General features: G+C 36.7%; 1 protein-coding gene across 4 annotated transcripts in view; it reads right to left on the bottom strand.

Annotated features, from left to right (window-relative positions):
- Nucleotides 1–549: 549 nt before the first annotated feature.
- Nucleotides 550–14,958, bottom strand: part of HSPBAP1 (HSPB1 associated protein 1) — a 95,152-nt gene continuing 80,743 nt past the window's right edge. For all 4 annotated transcript variants that reach the window (XM_089103785.1, XM_089103788.1, XM_089103786.1 and 1 more), the window contains one exon: nucleotides 550–1,225. In XM_089103785.1, the coding sequence (XP_088959911.1) occupies nucleotides 722–1,225 (504 nt within the window). In that variant the 3' untranslated portion in view covers nucleotides 550–721. The remainder of the gene's footprint in view (nucleotides 1,226–14,958) is intronic.

Consider the following 14,958-nt stretch of genomic DNA (forward strand, 5'->3'; position numbering starts at 1 on the left):
GCTGTGGCTCACTGTTAACCATATTTTAGCTATTGCTGCAACCATGACGACAGGCCACAATGATATCTAAACAATTAAAAAAAAGGGAGACGTGCAGATTTCAAAACAGTGCCACTATTTACTAGTTTGAAAACTCATTAAGCACAAGGGGAACACCCATTATGTTATTGGAGGCTACGCAAGATATGAAAAGCAGAATTGAAGCAAAGATAAGCCACGAAAAACCTTTAAGCAGGTTTAAGACCCGCTCACAAGTGTGTTCATAATTTCCTGTGATTTTCTTTCAAGTTTTCAACCCAACGTTGCGCCAGTTTGAAAAGTATTTTAGTTAACAAGTTTAGAGACAATGGACCAAGGAATTTACGAAAACAATACATCAGACATAGCATTCGTATTATATACCCTCTCTTCTATTTTAACAGACCTACATTGAAATTACCATGAGGCGTTAGTCTATCGCTGCCGCTAACTATGGGATGAGCAACTAAGGAATTTTCAAACTTTGGAATAGAACCTAATTTTAAAAAATCAAAGCAATATAGCTCTTTTTCATAAATGTATTGAAAATAATTTCTTAAACAATTCCTATAAAAACTAGTTCGGTACTATACAAAATCCCTGCGCGATTTTCATGTTAAGTACTTGGGAAACGCGGAGGTGAGGAACAGTCTGGGACTATATACAACACGTTAGACGATATAGAGAATACACTATCAACTGCTCAACGTAACTCAGAAGCTTCCACAAGCTCAAAAAGTTTTTTAGATATCAACTCCACGACATCTGGATGTGTTACGGCTTTCGTAAACAACACTGGCAACTTCAAATTATTGGCACTCTTTGTACTACCAACGTCAACTGGTAAGGAACCACTTGCTTCTGTATATGTACCACTGCTGTGACCCAAAGTACTTGATGTCCATTCATTCTTAGAAACTATTAATGGAACCATTTTCATTAAATCCACACTTGACTCATTCACGATATCAAGCTTAGCTACTTTACACAGAGGTTGTGATTTCAACTGGCGATCGCTTTTATTTTCCAAGTTTGCAACACTATCCATAATTCCCTTATTTCTGTAAGAGACTAGTGGCACTGGTTTCCCTTTCTTTAATAATACAGTTGGGAGTTGTGTTTTATAACAACTAGTTTCTAGAGTAGAGATCAATGCTGCTTTCAGTAGGTTAAACTGCTCTCCATCAGATTCAGTGAGGATATCTAACTAAAATTAAAAATAGTTAATGATAATTTTTCTTTCTTTTAATTTACAAGACCTAAGATATAACATTTCACAAACTGGTAAAAATTTTCGTGGTAAATAGAAAAAAAACAGCGGAAACTCGAGACGCTAAGTGACTCATGCCTCGGCCTTAAAATATCTTTTTAAAAAAGACAGAAATAAAATTGGTCGTAGATTTTGGCAGATTTGGCATTCTCCATCAAATGACTAATTATTTTGGATGGTTTGGTTAATTATTATTAATTGATTACAAATCCCAAATACATCTTGCAAGGTAGTTTTAAAAAACCAGGTAAAAATAACAAGTATATTCAGTGCTGAAGTGGCGTATAGAAAGTTTGGAAAAACTAATTTTCAAGACATAGGTTTCCAAGATCAGACACAACTAGATTGACGTTGCCTAGGCAACGTGAAGTTTTGCAGCAATCTTTTGTCGACTTTGCCAACAATAGCGCTGCAAGAGCAGCACTTTAGTCAGTAATCCGAGGAGAAAATTTAAAAATATTATACTGACTTTGCATCCTGTTGGACCTTAAATGTATAATAATAATAACATTTATTCACCCACCATGTACAAAAATAGATTACAGTGGAGCACTACAAAAATAAAAAAGAAAAAGAAACCAGCTTCAAAAAGATAAAGATACAATACTCAAAGATTCACGACACTCAAATAAATGCAGGTGAGATACGCCGTCTATCTAATTTAACTTTTAGCACTGAACTATTTCGAATGCTAGACCATTGTTTGGATGGTTCTTTAAGACCATATTTTCCAAGGAGGGAATTCCTATAACGCTTGGGTATGTACAGTAAAAATCTTCCGAATTATTAGTAGCACTTTTTGACGTTTTCAGTGTCTTTCAGTGACAGCATGGGGAATGCACCGGAGAGGTAGGTTATGTGTGGTAAGCACGCTGAACAATAAATCGGGGCAAGAGATTTCCTGGAGTAACTTCCGCAATTCGGCACTACAGACGCATAAGCACATTTAATGGCTTTAGTTGTTTGCTTAACAATTGCTTGTCTAGTTTTAATGACTGTTTCTGCAATCATAATACCAAGACATCTCAGCTCCAATACCGTAGGGACAACATGATTTCCGAGAGTGATAGAATCACTTTGTGGTGCATTAAAGGACAAAAATTCACACTTATCAATGTTGATAGAAAGCCCAATAGATTGAAAGTCACTTAGGAGTCGATTCAGGTTCTCTTGTAAAACTGCTTTGGATCTACTGAGCAGAAGGACGTCATCAGCGTTTGCCAAGTAAGATAGGTCAGTACCATGCAATAGGAGAGAGGGCGAGGTACGGTCTAGAATCTTGGAGATGGCATGTTTGAAAATAAGAGGACTAAGAACGCTGCCTTGCCTCACACCTCTTTCGATTTTTATAGGATCTGAAACTGTACCTTTCCACTTAGCCAACACAGTTGAATTGTCGTACTAAAACTTCAGAGTACTCACTATGCTCGAACTTACTCCATTGTGCAGTAGAGCATTCACTGTTTGCATGTGATTGACGCTATCGAACGCTTTCGATACATCAATGGTGCACATATACAGAGGTGACTTTTTTTTATTTCCGAGTCCATATGTACGTTAGCCAGAAGGCGGTGAGCCTCTGGGCACCCGACACCTTTCTGGAATCCAAGCTGATCAGATTTTCAAACACTTTGCTCAAGATGCACGAGACGGTTATGGGTCTGTAAGATTTGCGTTTGTTTGGATCTTTTCCTTTTTTGGCGACAGATGAGATGACCCATTTTAGGAAAGAGTTTGGAACAAAACCCCTGGTGATGTACATCTGGAAGATAAGCTGAAGATGGGAATAGAAGCATTCAGGTAAGTGCTTGAGGTGTTTTATTGAAAGACCGTCGCTGTCCATCCCATTCTTTGCTTTGGAAAGTACCTTTCTGACAGCTAACTTGATCTTCTCAAGGGAAATGGGAGCAACACAATACTGCCCTGAGAAACGTACAAGCCAGCAGGAAATTTCCATTTCATATTGATTATGACGATCATGACTGAAATTTCCATTTCAGTCATGATTCATTCCCCGAACGAGTAACACCTTAGGCGCTCCGTGCCTGCGGTAGTTTTGGCTGAAGAGTGAAATAGCTTGTGAGATTAATGTTTTGAATTGATGAAAGAAAATTTTTTGGTGTGTGATTATTGCTTTGAACTGAAGAATTGCATGGAGCAAAAGAGGATTGGATTTTAGTCATTATAACAGAGCCTTTGACTACCGACGTTGGAAAAGGTGTTTGCCGTGCCAAACGGCTAAAAGCACTGCACGCTAGCAACATCGTGGATAAACAATCGTTGCCGGCTGAGGTAAGACTATTTGTTCATTTTTTAATTGCTGCTTATTCATGGGGCGAAATAAAAGAAACCGTAAAGAAGTCTCATTCGAAGAGGATCAAAATGATTATTCGTCATCTTCACCTAAGGATGGAGAAACTTTGTCAATTTTGACGCTGGCTCGGAGCTTTTCTGAAATTCTAACTATAGTGAAAGACAATGGAAAAAAGCTTGACGGTATCACGGACCGGTTCAAATCTCTGGAAACCCGGGTCAAATCGCTTGAGGAAGCTCTATCTGGCCAATCGTAGCAATTTTCGACGATCCAGACCCATGTGGCGGCTACTGAGAATGAAATAATAAATGTAAAATCACAGATTAGTGTTGTTACATCTGAGTCAGTGTTTCTCCGTGAAGAAAATAATCAGTTGAAAAATCGGTTAATGCATTGCGAGTATAGAATGAATGAGAAAAATATAGTGGTTTGGAATGTACCTTGCGATGATAAAGAGGAAGCTAAAGCGATTTTCAAAACTGTTTGTGAAGAAGGACTAGGTGTAAACGAGACCCCAGAATTTGCTGTTAAAGAATAAAAAAAAGAGCTTAGATATTTTAAAGTTACTGTTCGGTATAAATAATAAAAAATAACGATTCTGAAACAGAGTAAAAAACTTAAAGGAAAGACTGTTTGCGGTCAAAAAGATATTTATCTTAGTGATGATGCTCAGACGGCAGTGAGAGATATTAGAAAACGGCTGATTGAAAAAAGATCAAAGCTTGCTGATTGTGGTATTCAAGCATGGGTAACAAAATCGGTTCCACCTCTCCTTTGTTTTGATCGGCCAAATGGCCTGCGTGTTTCTTTCTCCGTGAATGACGTGATTCCTGAATTGTCAGTGCCGATAAATCCTCGAGGTGGGCCTATGCAATGCTAGGCGGGTTGTCATATTTATATTTATATTAATTATTTTAGTTTAATATGGTTTTGAGTTATTATTTTGTTGCGTTTTTTTTCTTCTTTTTTTTTTTTTTTTGTGATAGCATATTGGTATGAAGTAATGTTGTCTCGTGTTTTTTTTCTTCTTTAAAAAAAAAAAAAGATGTTGTGGATGGAATAAAGTAAAAAAAATAAAATGAGAAACAAGTATTAATGGTGTATAATGTATTGCGCGGTGCGGAGCGTACCGGGTTGTGTTTGGAGTTCTTATGGATTGGTCTTGGCCTTCAGTGATACTAGGCCTGGAAACAGTAGTAGTGTTTTTCGGATTTTATGAAGATATTTATGTTTCTTTTTTTGTTTAGGATCGAAGTGTGGAAGCGATGTTACCAACTCAACGAATGATGAAAATGATAAGTGTAAGTTATCAGTACTGAACTAGCGCTCGTTAAGGCAAGACATAATTTTTACTTCGTGATAGTTCTCAACTGTGATATCCAGTTTTATTTCAATTATTGCACTGTTGATTCTGGGGCCCCGTATATTTGGATTTTAGAAGAAAGGGGCCCATGCTCATAAGTTTCTTTAAAATGTCATTTTGATGAGTTTAGGAAATAAGCGAGCGTACTATATATTTATCGATATATTAATTACCGATACAATATAATTAGCGATGTCTCTCACGAAAAAGTATTTTGATGAACGTATGGACAACTTAAAACAACTGGTAGAAAATCTTCGTACGGAGAATGCAGCGTTGAAACAAGAGAACACTGGCTTGAAATCTGCTCTTGTGACAGTTAAAAACCAGGTTTTAAGAACTGAATTGTATGTTAAACGCAAGAATCTTCTTATCCATGGAATTTCTAACAAGGAAAATGAAAACATTGAAGAAACCGTTAATGATTTTTTATCAGAAATGTCGGTACGGAACTACAGGGATATTAAGTTCACGGCCATCTATAGACTTAGAAACAAGACTAAAAGTCCCAGGAAACAAAACTCGCATCCGGCATCGGACCCTATTCTTCTATCTGTTCTAAATCTTCGACATAAGGATAATATTATGGCTTGTGTTGGTAATCTAAGAAATACGGGGGAAAGTGTCAGTATTGACCATCCATTCGAGCTGGCCAAACGTCGGAAAGAACTTTTGAGTATGGCTTATAATTTAAGAAATTGTTAAGTTGCCTCCGATAAAGTGTCTCATACCAAAGTGGTTCAAAAGGGGACTAGGTTGTGGCTAGAATCTAAAAAGACTTCTAGTTCTAACTGGATCAAGGTTGATGACGCATGCTACGACCCACTTACCCTAGTTTTCCCCTCGGTCAATTCTGATTTCGATTCTGACGCATGATTATTAGTGAGTGCTCGCTTCCGCTCAATATATTATATCTTCAAAAAATGTGCTGTTCATTAATGTTATTTGTCTTTTTGTATTTTTCCCTTTTATTTGTGTTTCTCTACCCTCAGTATTTACACCTTCCTGTGCTATTTTACTGGTTATTTTTTTTTGTTTCAGAGCAAAATAATCAAGTTCATGTCATAGCCTTTTTAATTCGGATTAAGAGGTTGACGTCACTGGTGTTCACGCGACTACAGCATGGCTCTCTGTCACCTGCATGGGTGCGTAATTATGGTTGACACTAATTCTCTATTGGGGATTAACGCTAACATAACACTAGGGAAATTAAATGATTATGAATGTGGGAGAGTTAATTTTAATGAAATTATAAATAATCCGGTTGGTAAAGCCCCCAATATGAATTTTTATGAAAATTTTGAGAATATTATTGATAGTGTGTTTGTGGAGGAGCTGAGAGTTTGGGACTCCGGAGCTCGGTGGGTTGATGCACTCCCGGTTGTGCATCTAAACGTTCAGGGCCTAAATTGCTCGTTTGATGATATTCAATTATTATGTAGGAATTCGTGCCCTGCAATTATCGGTCTCTGTGAAACATTTTGGAGCGAGAAAAATCAGGTGCTTTTGGATATTCCCGGTTATATGTCGATATTTCTTAACCGCAAGACGGCCCAAAAAGGTGGACTCGGATTTTACATCCGAAATAATTTTCATGCTGTACTAAGACAGGATTTATGTACAAATAATGAAAAGGTATTTGAGTCACTTTTTATAGAAGTCCCAATCAACGCTAAGGAAAGGATAATAATAGGCGAAGTATATCGTTCTCCAAGTGGGTCCATAACCCAATTTATGGAAACATTAGAAGATGTTCTTGGAAAAGTTTTTTCTGAAAAATCCGAAGTTGTATTAATGGGTGACTTTAACCTTGACCTTGTGGATCCGTTATCTAGACAGGCTTCGAATCATTAGTCTTTCCTTATTTCGTAAGGATTAGCTCCTTGAGTAAACGTACCAGCAAGGATATATAACCAGTCAGCAAAATTAATTGACAATATTTTTTCATCACTACTCTTTATTAAGAATGACTTACTACTTTTTGATAGTTCCGACCATTTACCAGTTGCAGCCTTGTTTCCAAACCTCCAAAATCCACAAAGATTAGTCCCCCAAGATACACCGAGATTATGTTGCTCACCAGTGGAGCTGGAGAAACTGAAAGAAGATCTGAGTACATCTTCATGGGACTTTTCATTACCAGAAAATATTAATTTGGGCAATTATAACGATATATTTGGCTAGTTTTATGACAATGTTAAGGAAAAATCCGCGGCTTATTGTCTAAAAGCTCCTTTAAGGAATCCACGATCAAAAAGATCAACACCCATAGCTCCCTGGCTAACACCGGGAGTCCTCAAGTCAATAAATAGAAAGCAGAACCTTTGGAAAGAGTACAAAAACAGACCAAGTGATGCTAAATTAGAAGCATTTAAGTTGTACCGTAATATGCTGAAATCAATTATTCGGAGAACAAAAACAGTGTATTATACTAAGAGATTTGATGATTGTGGTAAAAATATAAAGAAGACTTGGGACGTGATTAAGGAATTTAGTCGGCCATCGAAAAAACTAGAAGGTCTCCCTAAGTCTCTTATGGTAGACGATCAACTTATCACAGAAAAAGGCCAAGTAAGACATCATATGAACAAATTCTTCGCGGAGATAGGGAAATCAACTGCTAATAGTGTTTCTCACTGCTCGGTGTCTCAGACTTGGAAGCAGTTCCTAGGCCCCCGTGCTTGAAATCAATGGCTCTTGAGGACGTTACAGTGCAGGAAATTACAAATATTGTTTTGTCCTTAAAGAATTCTTCAACAGGTTTTGACAAAATTTCTGCTAAAGTAATTAAACATATCCTTCCATCGATTATCACCCCACTTTGCCATTTGATTAATAGGTCATTTCAACTAGGAGTATTTCCTCAACGTCTTAAATTGTCGCTTGTGATAGCTCTCTTTAAAGGAGGTGACCGTGAGGATCCTGGGAATTATAGGCCGATCTCTCTTTTGTCAGTGTTCTCCAAGATATTTGAAAGGCCAATGCTCAAACGTCTGGTAAGGTTTCTTGAAGCTAAATCTTTTTTCCATAAGCATCAGTTTGGGTTTCGCGCAAAGTACTCTACAGAACATGCTTGTAATAAACTTCTTCAGTTTATACGACAATCTTTAGACTCTAATCTTATTCCTGCAGCCATTTTTCTCGATGTAAAGAAAGCTTTTGACAGCCTTACACACAAGATTCTCATTGGTAAACTTTCTCATCATGGTGTGCGTGGGGAAGCATTGTCTTGGCTCTCTTCATACCTTACTGACAGATCTATTGCCATGGAAGATACAGACAAGGAAATTCCAATTGAATACGGAGTACCCCAAGGTTCTATTCTTGGGCCAACCCTATTCCTGATATATGTGAACGACCTCTACCGACTTCTAAACACCCCAATTCCCAATGTCTGCTGTGGATTTTGTCACAAATGTTACTCTCAGACTATGTCGGCGTCCACATCTGATAGTCGAGAAGAACTGGTATCATTTGCAGATGACACTACTCTAGGTGCTGCAGCTCCGGATGAGTCATCCCTTATTCTAAAGCTTCAAGCAATGACTGAAAAGATACTGAATTGGTTTGACATAAATCAACTAGCTTTAAATGTAAAAAAATCGTACCTTCTTATTTTTTCCCGTACAGGTGTGAGCTGCCCCACAATTACTGAGCTTCCTACACCAAGAGGCTCCATAAGTCGCCCCCCAGATCGATATGTGCGATTCCTGGGAGTTCTTTTGGATGAAAATTTATCGTTTAAGTTGCACGTTCAAGTAATAAGAGTGAAAATTTCCCGTGGACTTGGAATCATCCGTAAATTAAAGCGTTTATTTCCTTTTCCTATACTCCGTCTTTTATATTTCTCTCTCATTTTCCCTTATATATGTTACTGTTCGTCTGTGTGGATGTCTACATTTTCTTCTGTACTTGCTCCTGTTCATATTCTTCATGAGAAAGCGGTAACAGTTCTCCAGTCGACTACTCACTCTCCTGTTAATCTCCTTAAGATTAGAGATATTTATGTTATATCTCTAGCTTCGTTGGCATATCAATTCTTCCACGGAGATCTCCCATTTTGTTTTTCTGGACTACTTAAGCCAGTAGGGGAAGTAAATTTTTACGCAGTTCGAAACAGGGAGGATGTTATGATTCCGGCTACTCCCTCGGTTCGTTCAGACTTTGGTCTGGTCGTGACTGTGGGACGTGCTTGGAACTTGGTTCCTGCTGAGATTCGTCAGTCACAAACACTTGGCTCCTTTAAAAGACAGATGAAAAGTTTCTTATTAAAGCTAAATATTAAATAGTTTATAGTTGTTGTATAGTTTTTTTGTTGGCGTTGGATCCTCGATGATGTAGAGAATTTTTCATTTTTGATTTATTTATTTATTGTCGGGTGATAGGAGGGTCGCTGTTTCGTGTGGAATGTCGGTGAGTTGACTTCTTTTACTTATAGATTTATAAGTTAAACACTGTTTAGTATTGTTTATGCCAAGTTTTAATATTAGTCATTTATTCTGTGTCGTTTCCCAAATAACGGGCCATTGAGCCCTTTGGGATATTGTTTTTGTTATTGTTATTTATGGAAATAAATGGAACTTGAACTTGAACTTGAACTTGAACTGAACCTTTTCCTTCTCATATCCGTCACAAAATGATTTTTGATAATGGTTAATTTAGAGTGGAATAGGTTGAAGGGGCTGGAGAATGATTCACTCAGGATTGGAGATATTGGGGGTGGGGTACTCCATCGTGAATTTGATAGTAATGGTATTGGTGAGGAATATTTGAATGCCCGTTATAAGTTCCTTCAGGACTTGAATAATGATTATTACCCGAGTTATTTTTCGGTTTCTCACTTAAATTGCCAAGGTACTAGTACTTCTTTTCAGTACCTGGAGGAAGTTCTGCAGACTCAAGGTTTACAGGTTTTGGCCCTGACTGAGACATGATTGAAGTCTCATACGTCATCCCTAATAGATGTTCCTAATTACCAACTGGTTTTAAAAAACAGGGAACTGCACCAACATGGAGGTTTAGCGGCATATATCAAGAGTGATTTTAATGTTTTGCCGATGCCTTCCCTTACTAAACATAAGGAAATGGTGTTTGAGTCGATGGTTGTGAAAGTATCTAAGCAAAATTTTAAATGTGTTCTTGCTATTATTTATCGACCTCCGTCTAGTAGCCTCGTTGAATTTCTGAGTCTGTTAGAAGAGCAACTGGACCTGTTGAGTGGAACAAGACAGCCGTATTTTGTGTGTGGTGACTTTAATATTGATTTGAAAAGTCTACATTCTAGTCAGAGAGTTAAGGAGTTTCTGGATATGATGCTTAGCTACGGGCTGAAGCCTACTATAAATATCTGTACAAGAATTACTGAGAATTCTGCGTCAATATTGGATAAAATATTTGTAAATACTGAATATAAGTCATCTGCTGTTGTGGTTAATAGTGTTTCAGATCATTTTGGAGTAATGATGACAGTACCGCAAGTCTTACAGTTGAATAAGGGACATCGTTGTAATGTCATTAGGCCTATTATTGATTCTGAGGTTGTTGCCCGTTTTAAATTAGAAGTTGATAAGAATGAATTCAATTTTTTACAAGAGGAATATCAATCGGAAATTTGAAAAATGGTACGGGACATTAACAGGTTTACTTCAGAAATTTGTTAAACCTAAAAGAGTTTACAAATATGAATCAGCAAAGAAACCATGGATTACTAAGAGTCTACTCTTAAGTATGAGAAGGCGAAACCATTTATATAAGGAATTGATCCAAAATAAAGGGACAACTACTAGGGATGATTATAAAGCATATAATAACATGCTAAATTGTCTCCTTCGGAAAGCTAAAACGGATTATTTTGCTTTTAAGTTTAAACAAGCTGAGGGAAATCCAGGCAGGACTTGGAAACTTGTAAAGTCTGTAACGAACCCTAGTCGGTCTTTCTCGGAGCTTCCGGACAGTGTGAGTTGCAATTCAGTTTGTGAGCATTTATCTAATGTGGGCCTTAATGTAGGATCCAGTATTCCAGTCTTGGCTGAGGATGGCGATTTTACACAATTCCTGCCTGATAAGAGCGAAGTATCTGCTTATTTAAAGCCGGTTAAATTAAGTGAGTTGTGTGAAGTGGTTAAAAATATGAAAAACAGTGCAGCAGGATCGGATCTCATGACTGTGAAAGTTTTCCGTGTCATTTATCCTGTAGTTTCTAGTCAGTTGGTAAGGCTAATAAATGAGTGTTTTAAGTCAGGTATTTTCCCCGATTGTCTGAAGATTGCGAAAGTGAAACCGCTTTTTAAAGGGGGTGATAGTGGGAATTTAGATAATTATAGGCCTATTTCGCTTCTTCCTGTTATTTCTAGAATAATAGAGAGACTAATAAATGTAAGAATGGTTAATTTCCTGGAATCTAGGTCTTTTTTTCGATCTAGTCAGTTTGGATTTAGGAAAGGAATGTCAACTGAGCAAGCAGTGATCTTCTTGACGACATTTGTGAATGATCATTTAGATCGTGGTCTTAAAGTGGCATCCGTTTTCCTTGACATAATGAAAGCATTTGATTGTGGGGATTATGAAATTTTAGTAAAGAAATTAGATAATTGTGGTATCCGTGGAAAATTTTTGGAACCTGTTAGATCATTCCTAAGTGAACGTATGCAGATTGTTCAAATCGAAAGTGAGACCTCTAGCCCGCAGAGAGTCAAGGCTGGCGTTACTCAAGGGTCAGTTTTGGGACCTCTTTTATTTTTGATTTATATAAATGATATTTACCGGTGCATTGAAGATATAAATATTTCGGATAAAGGGGATCACGGTAACAGAATTATAATTCCTAGTTTTGCTGACGATACACATTTTACAGTTGCTGCGAGGACAGAAAGAGAACTTCTACTAGTTCTGAAAAAGGGAATGGAACAAATAGAGAAATGGATGAGAGTTAATAAACTTAAATTAAACCATAAGAAAAGTCAATTTGTGATTTACAGGAGAAGTGTAAATTACTATCCCTGGATAGAGAAACTAGAACTTGATGGGAATGCTATAGAACGTGTCAGAGCAGTGAAGTTTCTTGGAGTGATAGTTGATGAGTGCTTGAGTTTCAAAGACCATATTAATCAAATTTCAGCTAGAGTTTCCCGAAATTTGGGAATTATAAGGATGCTAAAGCGTACTTTCCCTATACCGGTTCTCAGAATGCTTTATTTCTCCCTTATTCATCCGTATTTGATTTATTGTATATTGGTTTGGTCTTCAACGTTAGTGGGTCATCTATCGTAGATTAGAGTATTGCAGAATAAATCTGTAAGAGTACTTACTGGAGATGATAAGCGTTCCTCGGTTAGAGCAAGGTACGCTGAACTATATGTTGTTCCACTTTTTGGATTGATTAAGTTTTATAATGCTCTTTTTATGTTGAAACATCAGAATAAAATGCTACCAATTTGCTTTCAAGATTTTTTTCTGCATGTTTCTAGTTTTCATTCTTATAGTTTAAGACTTTCGAATGAATTCAGACTACCTAAGCCTGTGACAACTAGGTCAATGTTTTGTATCCGCCATGTTAGCCCTCGTGCTTGGAATAGTCTGCCAGAAGGGATAAAGAAGGTGATGGATGTTTCTGAATTTAGAAGTCTGTTAAAAGAACATTGTTATAGGGTATATGGGAGTGAGTGAGTCAGTTCTCCGGTCTCTTTTGCCTTTAGTTTGCTAATGTTTTTTTTTTGTTTTTATTTTTGTGTTTGGTTGATGGATTGAGAAGGACAAGGATAAATATGTTGAATATTGAGAATTGAAGAGATATTATTGAGTAGGGGTGGTATAGTCGCGTTTTAGTTATTTTTAGTTGTTAGGTTTTTTTTCATTATTTTTTTTTTTTTACTTTTTTTTTAGGCCTAGTTGGGGTAGTGATCTCCTTTACAAGCATAGCTTCTGGATTTTGTTATATTTAATTGATGAATAAACCCTTATTTATTTATAAAAAAAAAAAAATAAGTGGTGTACCCTTAAATGTTTTGGAAACAAGATATTAACTTTGCAGGCAGCTGAGCTTTAAATGTATATACGTAGTGTACCCTTAAATGTATTGGAAACAATATATTGACTTTGCAGCCAGTTGGACCTTAAATGTATACAAGTAGAGTACCCTTAAATGTATTAGAAACAAGATATTGATTTTGCAGTCAGCTGAGCTTTAAATGTATATAAGTAGTGTACCCTTAAATATATTGGAAACAAGATATTAACTTTGCATCCTGTTGGACCTTAAATGTATACAAGTAGAGTACCCTTAAATGCATTGGAAACAAGATAATGACTTTGCAGCCGGCTGAGCTTTAGTTGTATATACGTAGTGTACCCTTAAATGTATAGGAAACAAGATATTGACTTTGCATCCTGTTGGACCTTAAATGTATACAAGTAGAGTACCCTTAAATGCGTTGGAAACAAGATATTGACTTTGCAGCCAGCTGAGCTTTAAATGTATGCAAGTAGTGCACCCTTAAATATATTGAAAACAAGATATTGACTTTGCATCCTGTTGGACCTTAAATGTATACAAGTAGAGTACCCTTAAATGTATTAGAAACAAGATATTGACTTTGCAGCCAGCTGAGCTTTAAATGTATATAAGTAGTGTACCCTTAAATATATTGGAAACAAGATATTAACTTTGCATCCTGTTGGACCTTAAATGTATACAAGTAGAGTACCCTTAAATGCATTGGAAACAAGATAATGACTTTGCAGCCGGCTGAGCTTTAGTTGTATATACGTAGTGTACCCTTAAATGTATAGGAAACAAGATATTGACTTTGTATCCTGTTGGACCTTAAATGTATACAAGTAGAGTACCCTTAAATGCGTTGGAAACAAGATATTGACTTTGCAGCCAGCTGAGCTTTAAATGTATGTAAGTAGTGCACCCTTAAATGTATTGAAAACAAGATATTGACTTTGCATCCTGTTGGACCTTAAATGTATACAAGTAGAGTACCCTTAAATGTATTGGAAACAAGATATTGACTTTGCAGCCAGCTGAGCTTTAAATGTATATAAGTAGTATACCCTTAAATGTATTGGAAACAAGATATTGACTTTGCAGCCACCTGAGCTTTAAATGTATATAAGTAGTGTACCCTTAAATGTACTGGAAACAAGGTATTGACTTTGCATCCTGTTGGACCTTAAATGTATACAAGTAGAGTACCCTTAAATGTATTGGAAACAAGATATTGACTTTGCAGCCAGCTGAGCTTTAAATGTATATAAGTAGTATACCCTTAAATGTATTGGAAACAAGATATTGACTTTGCAGCCACCTGAGCTTTAAGTGTATATAAGTAGTGTACCCTTAAATGTATTTGAAACAAGATATTGACTTTGCATCCTGTTGGACCTTAAATGTATACAATTAGAGTACCCTTAAATGTATTGGAAACTAGATATTGACTTTGCAGCCAGCTGAGCTTTAAATGGATATAACTAGTGTACCCTTAAATGTATTGGAAACAAGATATTGACTTTGCATTCTGTTGGACCTTAAATGTACAGAAGTAGAGTACCCTTAATTTGGAAACAAGATATTGACTTTGCAGCTAGCTGAGCATTAAATGTATGTGAGTAGGGTACCCTTAAATGTATTGGAAACAAGATATTGACTTTGCATCCTGTTGGACCTTAAATATATACAATTAGAGTACCCTTAAATGTATTGGAAACAAGATATTGACTTTGCAGCCAGCTGAGCTTTAAATGGATATAAGTAGTATAACCTTAACCGTATTGGAAACAAGATATTGACTTTGCATCCTGTTGGACCTTAAATGTACAGAAGTAGAGTACCCTTAATTTGGAAACAAGATATTGACTTTGCAGCCAGCTGAGCATTAAATGTATGTAAGTAGTGTACCCTTAAATGTATTGGAAACAAGATATTACTTTGCATCCTGTTGGACCTTAAATGTATACAAGTAGAGTACCCTTAAATGTATTGGAAACAAG

This window comes from Artemia sp. Qi Xiang Cuo, chromosome 18 (assembly GCF_049724085.1).
Source record: "Artemia sp. Qi Xiang Cuo chromosome 18, ASM4972408v1, whole genome shotgun sequence".
Taxonomy (NCBI): Eukaryota; Metazoa; Arthropoda; class Branchiopoda; order Anostraca; family Artemiidae; genus Artemia; species Artemia sp. Qi Xiang Cuo.